The 7,797-nt window shown below is 41.0% G+C and overlaps 1 protein-coding gene across 1 annotated transcript; it reads left to right on the top strand.

Moving 5' to 3' along the window:
- The first annotated feature begins 413 nt into the window (after window positions 1–413).
- Fibin (fin bud initiation factor homolog) lies at window positions 414–1,426 on the top strand. Its single transcript, XM_051145005.1, has one exon. The coding sequence runs from the start codon at window positions 590–592 to the stop codon at window positions 1,241–1,243; it is 654 nt and encodes a 217-aa protein (XP_051000962.1). The 5' UTR covers window positions 414–589; the 3' UTR covers window positions 1,244–1,426.
- The last annotated feature ends 6,371 nt before the right edge of the window (window positions 1,427–7,797 follow it).

The following is a 7,797-nucleotide window of genomic DNA, read 5'->3' as shown; positions in this document are numbered from 1 at the left end:
AGCAATTGGATTTCACATTTATATTCATCTAACACCCCATTCAAGCTAAGTCCTATTGTACATGGTCTCCTATTCCAATCTTGGAAAAGATACCCTGTACCTTTAATAAAGGACCTGGTGAGAGCTTTCTTTCCAAACTTGTTCCCTGGCTCCCAAGTGACGAAATGAGCTGTAATTTGAGAGCTCTGCAGTCCTCCGGATATCTTTAGCCAAAGGGAGAGAAAGTTTTCTGTATTCCCACCCAGTCCAGGGGTTGAAATAGTGTCAGAACACAAGAACAGCTTCCCTTAGCTACTAGCTCCGTCTCCCTGGAGCCAGGGGGAACCGCGAAGGTGGCAGTATAGCCAGCGCCTGGAGCAGCAAGTCCGTGGGACTGGCGGTCCTGCTGAAGAGAGGAGCTGGGAAGGAGAGGAGCGTGGTGCACACCGCTGCTGCGCTGAGCCACATGAAGCCTGCAGGGGAACCAAGATCAGAGAGCAACAAAGGCGCTGCGCCTAAGGAGGGCGCCTTCGCCTGAAGCCGCTGACTTCCAAAGGGACACCAATCCTTGTTCGTGGACTAAAAAAAACGCTTCTTCCGAATATCCAGAATGGTGTTCCAGAAGTTGATCTGGATAGGCTTCCTCTGCCACCTGTGTCGAGGCTACTTTGATGGCCCCCTGTACCCAGAAATGTCTAACGGGACTCTGCATCATTACTTCGTGCCTGATGGAGACTATGAGGAGAATGATGACCCGGAGAAGTGTCAGCTGCTCTTCAGGGTGAGTGATCGCCGGCGTTGCTCCCAGGGGGATGGGGGCCAAGCCAGTAGCTTGCTTAGCCTCACCCTTCGAGAGGAGTTCACGGTACTGGGCCGCCAGGTGGAGGATGCTGGGCGCGTCCTGGAGGGCATCAGCAAAAGCATCTCCTACGACCTGGATGGGGAAGAGAGCTACGGCAAGTACCTGAGGCGGGAATCCCACCAGATCGGGGATGCCTACTCCAACTCTGACAAGTCCCTCACTGAGCTGGAAAGCAAGTTCAAGCAAGGCCAGGAACAGGATAGCCGGCAGGAAAGCAGGCTCAATGAGGACTTCCTGGGGATGCTGGTCCACACCAGGTCCTTGCTGAAGGAAACGCTGGACATCTCTGTGGGGCTCAGAGACAAATATGAACTGCTGGCACTCACCATCAGGAGCCACGGGACCAGGCTAGGTCGACTGAAAAGCGACTATCTGGAGGGTGGGGGACAGAGGACAGGCTAAAATTTCCATTGTAACTGCTTTATTTTATACAGATTTGCACTTTCAGAACACATCTGAAGTCATCTTTTACAAGGAAAGAAAACTTTTAAAGGTTGAGTTATTCTGATTTTGATTTAGTTTTGTGCATTATTTATGTTATTATTAAGGCTTTTCACCTGTAAAAAAAGTAATTTTGAAGTAATCTTAAAGGTATTCCCTAATGGGCTTTATAGCTCTACAGAATCACTTCTTTCAGCCCCATCTAAATCCTGTATGGAAAGACTGATTAAACTTCCTCACCCTGAATATTGTGTGGACATTGGGCAGGAGGGGGGGGGGTGAGGGGTGGGGGGGGCAGTGGTGGTGCATGGCCTCTCTGCATCCTGCATCATCAGCCTTCTCTTTGGTGTCTGAAGGCTGAGGCGCCTGCTTTTCAGATGAGGTCCCAGGCTTGTTGCATGCCCGCCAGCTAAGGAAGTTGCTTGATTGTTATTTTGCTCTTATTTATTTACCACATTCAAAGTTGTTTCTGTCTTGTTGTAAGATTGTTATTAAGAACTGACATGCAAATCACCAGCAGTACGATGTTCAATGTTGCCCCATGGGCCCTGTATAAGTGGAGGATGCAACACATAAGAGGGCAAAACTTTGGTGCAGTTGCCCACTGGTGATGTGGTTTGGTTCTGTCTTCACTGCACCATCAAAGGAACAGATTCCTTCAACACACCCCTCAAATGTCTATGATTTAGGTTGCCAGTGTGTTCTTTCTTTTTAGGGCCAGGGAGTAGTGCTTCTATTTGCTTACTGGAAACTTGTATTGCAAGAGGAGGGGTCTAATTCTAGTAATGCCTTACCTAAGTTTTATTATTCAGCCAATAAATATGTTTACATATAATACTGGCTTATTTTCTAATTCTCACCCATAACTTTCATATTTCAAAGAGGGACCAGTGCAAAGGAGAGAGAAGATACGGTTGAAGTCAGTTTACCAGAGTACATGATAATGAGAAAATTAGAAAGGGATGGTGGTGCATTTTGAGTAGTCTTCCCCTCCCTGCTCAAACACAGCATCTAGCCTGTACCAGAATTGTACATTTGATTTATCCTCTTTTGCTGGAAAATCTTAAATTTATTCAATTATTCATACACTCTATTGGAAGTGTATAAGAAAGGCCCACAGCTCCCATGCTCTCATCCTAGAGAGGCAGCATTGCATACATTCTGTGTTAGTGATGCTTAACAATTTGAAAGCTATTTCTGTGCTCTTAAAGTAAATGAATAAATGAATTAAAATGTGAAAATGTACTTCAATTCTTCCCTAGGCCAATACCCATCACCACTTAAATATACTTTTTTTCCACATAGATCTGCACATTGTACATGAGAGTTCAGATTCTTCTTCTGTTCTTGGAGAACCTTTTTGCCCTCTATGCAAGGAAAATGTCAGTATATATCTGCTGAGTAGATTTGTATCAGAGAAAAGTTAAATGGTTACTTTAAAGGGCTTCCTTTTTTATTCTACAAAGAATGAGTAAAAATTAATCAAAACAAATATGATATTTTGGTACATAAATGTATGCAAAGTCACATGAATTCCTGCCTCAAAATGATAATATCACTCCAAAGCACTCAGCTACAGCATACAGACAGACAAAGTGGCATCTCCTTGATTTTACCAGTTGTAATAGGATATTGGAATGTGTTGGGGTTGGAAAATTGTTTTCCTTAGGCAGGCCATTTCAATCTTTTGGTAATGCCTGAGCACCAGATTATGTTAAAAGGGACTGAATAGAATTAGGCATGGTAGTGCACACCTTTAGTGTGCACTTTGGAGGCACAGGCAGATGGATCTCTTTGAGCTCGCGGCAACTCTGGTCTACAAAGTGAGTTCCTGGACATAGAGAACCCTGTCTCTCAAAGAAACAAAAGAAACAAACAAATGAGCAAAACAAGACAAAAGAAAAAAGGACTCACTAGGCAGAGGAGTGCTGCCTGGCTTTAGAGGAGTTCACATGGGGCAGGAAGAGGCATAATGACATATCAGTGACAGATCTGAAAAACTGAAATAGACTATGGACAGGATTCTTTTTGTGATAATATTCTTTATTCCAATAAACCCAAAATGTTCCATCTATGGCCAGATAAACAGGATAAACAGCCTGTGGTCCCCAGAGTCTTGTGGAGTTGATTCCAGACAGCAACTGGGAATGTCCAGGTAGGAAAAGATGGTTAGAACAGACCTGGACCAATAGTCCAGAAGATGACATCACTTGGCACTGTCTAAACTTCTTATGGCAGGGAACCAGGCTCACCGAGACCTTTCCTCCCCAATTTGTCATTAGACATTACACTCGGTTACTCACATAGTGATGAAATATTCACCGAAAGCAACAAATTTTTATTTCTTAAACAATGAAATGTTTTGAGGATCTGAAATAAATCATATACTCTCGTCCCTGAAAATCTTACAAGCACATCCATACAACTTAGGATTTTTTAATTTGTTTGTAATCAGCCCTTGTTGACCACTTGTTCTGTGCCAGGTACTGAGCTAGGCTGCAGGTAATTCTTGGAAATTAGACAACCTTGGGATTTCATCTATGAATCAAACATCTTTTGGAGTGTTATTTAAAACAGAAAGGTCTCAGCACTCGGGAGGCAGAGGTAGGTGGATCACTGTGAGTTCCAGGCCAGCCTGATCTACATACAGAGTGAGTTCCAGGACAGCCAAGGATACACAGAGACACCCTGTCTCAAAAAACAAACAAAAGCAACAACAAAAACAAAATAAAATGGAAAGCAATCGCATTGTTATTGTAGCTAATATTAGACACAGAAAAAAAGTAGCTAACATATTTGAAAAGTCAATATTATTGAGGGCCAACACTAAGAAGTAAGTTATTTCTTTTCATTGTAACAACAAAGTGAGGAATTTTATACAATTAAGCAATTAAGTTACAATTAAACATTCATGTTGCAGTGCTGTAGCACCTGAGAAAATCCATTTAAAGTGGATGGATTAGTTTTGGAAACGGTTTTTAGAAGTGTCATCCCATGAACCTCACGCTCTGTTGATTCTGGGTCGTTAGTGAGGCACGGTGCAATGGCTGGGAGGGCATGGTTAAGCAAGGCTTCTCTCCTCATGGTGGCCACAAACCTGAAAGAAAGAGCTCAAGAAAAGGGGACAGGGGCTGTATATAAAATTAAAACCCCATGATCACATACACAAAGGCCACCTTCCTTTAATTAGACCACGTCAAAGTTTTCATCGTGATACAAGTTTCCTTTGTGCTCTGAGTCCTCACGTTATATAAAGCTATCAAACGCTTACTCTATTACTGAGGGCAGATTCCTTAGGGTCCAGGCACTTCTACAGTCTACCCTGATGACTCTTACATTACAGATGAATCTTTTAACAAGAGAGGCTTTGGTGGCTAATTTAAATCTAAACCGTAACGGAAATTCTATACTTTATTTATGAAAAGATATAATACATTTCAAACACTCAATCAGTACCTGAGGTTGTTACTGCCATTTTAGCTATTATCAACATTTTATGACTGAGCCTTAGAAATCTTAGGTACTTCCCCCAAATTAAAACTGTGTAATTTTATATAATTGGGTATGTTGTTGCCTTTCATTGATGATTATGCAGTTGGATATGTGATCAAGTACATGATCTTCTAAACATCTACTCCAAATGCTGTCCTTAACAGTTCAAATAGCTGAGGCCATCGGGATGTCACAAGATGCTTGGCTGCTCTGTGTATGGAATCACTCATTGATAGTTTTACTGTGAGATGTTCTGTCCAATACCAAGTCTCACTCTCCCAGTCTGACCACTTCAACAGTCCCATATACTATTTTGAAGCATTTTGTAGCTATTTATGTATCTGTGCTCTCATAATGAAAGAAAATAGCTCTTTAGCTTCTGCCATGACAAAACCATGCAGACAGAAGTAATCCTGACCATGAGAAGCCATAGGACACTCTGTGTGGCAGTACCAAGAAACTGTCCAACAACTTACAGGCTGCACACTGTCTTTTAAACTCTTTTTTACAACCCACTAAGGAAACAGGCACAACACTTTATGATAGACACTTCAAAACTCAGATTATAAACTATTTCAATGCTATGAAGACATCCATAAAATCCATTAGCAATATGAAATCACTCTACATGATTAAATGGACAAAATTCCTTGGGAAATTATCAGAAACTAAGTATTAAAACCATCATTATATGAAATGCTACTTTGGTAAAATATAGAAACTATAAATATGCTTTACAGATGTTTTAATACAATATAGAAAACGAACAGAGGAGTCAAAGTCTTCATTCTAAATAGCATACAGAAATATATGAGACTAATTCACAAAAAACAGAGAACTGGATTCTGTAAATTATTTTAGTAGTTTTGACATTGGCCTAATCTTTGGGGAATGCTATGTCTAAAATCAGACTGTTGGCCTGGAGAGATGGCTCAGAGATTGAGCTCACTATCTCCTCTTCCAAAGTTCCTGAGTTCAATTCCCAGCAACCACATGGTGGTTCACAGCCATCTGTAATGAGATCTTGTGCCCTCTTCTGTCCATAGTTGTACATTCAGGCAGAACATTGTATACATAATAAATAAATAAATCTTTTTTTTAAAAGACAAGAAATATATTTTAAAAAATAAAATCATATTTTTAAAAATATTATCAAGTATTCTGAATGTAGCACAGTAGAAGGTGAGCAAGTTACAAATAGCATAGACACATGAGGAAAATGATCTTTAAAGATTTACCATGTAACAATGTAGGGATTGATAAGGGCACCAGAGCATAATTCAGAATTATTTGTAAATATAAAGCACAGTGAATAAAAAAGGATTTGTTATAATTACATATTCAAGTGGTGTGTGGCTTTTATTATTGTGGTGAATGTTTCTTTCATCTTTATATTATTTTTCTGATTCCAAAAATCACATATTTTCAAGTTAAAAAACAAACAAACATTAAGATGACAAAATCATTCATACATACATTATTTGCATTTTGCTTCATGTCTTTTCAGTGCTTTTTGTACACAGGTATGAAGCTTCAACTCTACTGACTAATGTTGCTGTAAGGTACTCTGCACAATAGTAGAGGAGAAAAGTAATCATCAATATACCTTAGCTATATATGACATATAGCAGTGACGTGTCTGAAGATACACTGGTACAATAGTGGCACAAATGTCATGAGAGGAACCAACAACTTTTTATTGGGAAGTAAATGGGGGGAATGAAGCAAGCAAGCAACTGAGTCCATGTTACAGACAGCACCCGCTCTACCCAGCAGTGGTTAGAAACAGCTGCTGAGACTTACAGCTAAACATTGGGCAGTGTGTGGTGAGTCCTATGGAAAAATGGAGGGAAGGAGAAAAGACCCTGGAGGTGACAAGAGCTCCACAAGAAGACCAACAAAACCAACTAGCCAGGGCCCAGAGGGGCTTGCTAAGACTGAAGCACCAACCAAGGACCGTGCATGGACTGGACCTAAGCCCGCTACACAGACGTAGCCAATGGGCACCTCAGGCTTCATGTGGGTCCTCTAGTAAGAGGATCAGGGGCTGTCTCTGACATGGACTCTGATGCCAGCTTTTTGATCATTCCCTCTGGTATGACTGCCTTGCCAGGCCACAGGGGAAGAGGACAGGCACAGTCCTGTTGTGACCTGATGAACTGGGGTAGATGGTAATGGGGAGGGCTCCCCTTTTCTGAGAAATAAGGGGAGAGGAGAGGGGGGTAGAGTGAGAAAAGGTGGAACTGGGAGGAGAGGAGGGATGGAGCTATGACCAGGATGTGAAGTTAACTAAAAAAAAAGAAAAAGAAAAAGAAAGTCAACCTGTCTGTAACCACAAAACTAGAATAGGAGAGTAGATATGCGATCCCTCTGGCCTCATTGACTAGCCCGTCAGCCAAAATGGGGTTCCTCAGGTTAGATGAGAGACCTTAATTAAAAAATATGGTCGAGAGCAACTGGGAAAGATAGCCAATCTCAACTTCTGACCTCCCTCAGCATACACATTCATGCATGCATGTGCACATGCACAGGCACACATACAAACATGCATATACCATACACATACATAAAATAATTAGATACATAAATTAACAAATAAATAAATATATGAGAAAAACTCAAACCCAAATTTTATCAAATTTTTTTTATTGCTTTTTGTTGTTGTTATTGGTTTTCCTGTTGTTTGTTTGCTTGGTTGCTTTATAGTGAGTGAGATGTAAATTTCTTGCTTCTGGAAGAGTCACTGTGATTCTTTGATTAGAAACAGGTTAGACTGTGTTAAATATTACATTCTTCAAGCACTTGCACATGTATTCCCACATTGTGATCATAGCATATTTTCATAACTGTGTGACTGGTGAGGATACTTTATGGGCTTCCCTTACTGGTAGCTGGGATCCCAACATGACTTTTAAAGTTACATTGTTTTGGACTCAGCACAGGCATGGAGTACTCTGTTTTGACTTCATCTCACAGTTGCTTTGATGGCTTACATCTCTTACCATCAGCTTTTTTGAAATATT

The sequence above is a fragment of the Acomys russatus genome, chromosome 4, assembly GCF_903995435.1.
Source record: "Acomys russatus chromosome 4, mAcoRus1.1, whole genome shotgun sequence".
NCBI lineage: Eukaryota > Metazoa > Chordata > Mammalia > Rodentia > Muridae > Acomys > Acomys russatus.
The sequence above is the reverse complement of the archived record's forward strand: the minus strand, read 5'-3'. Positions and strand labels throughout refer to the sequence as shown.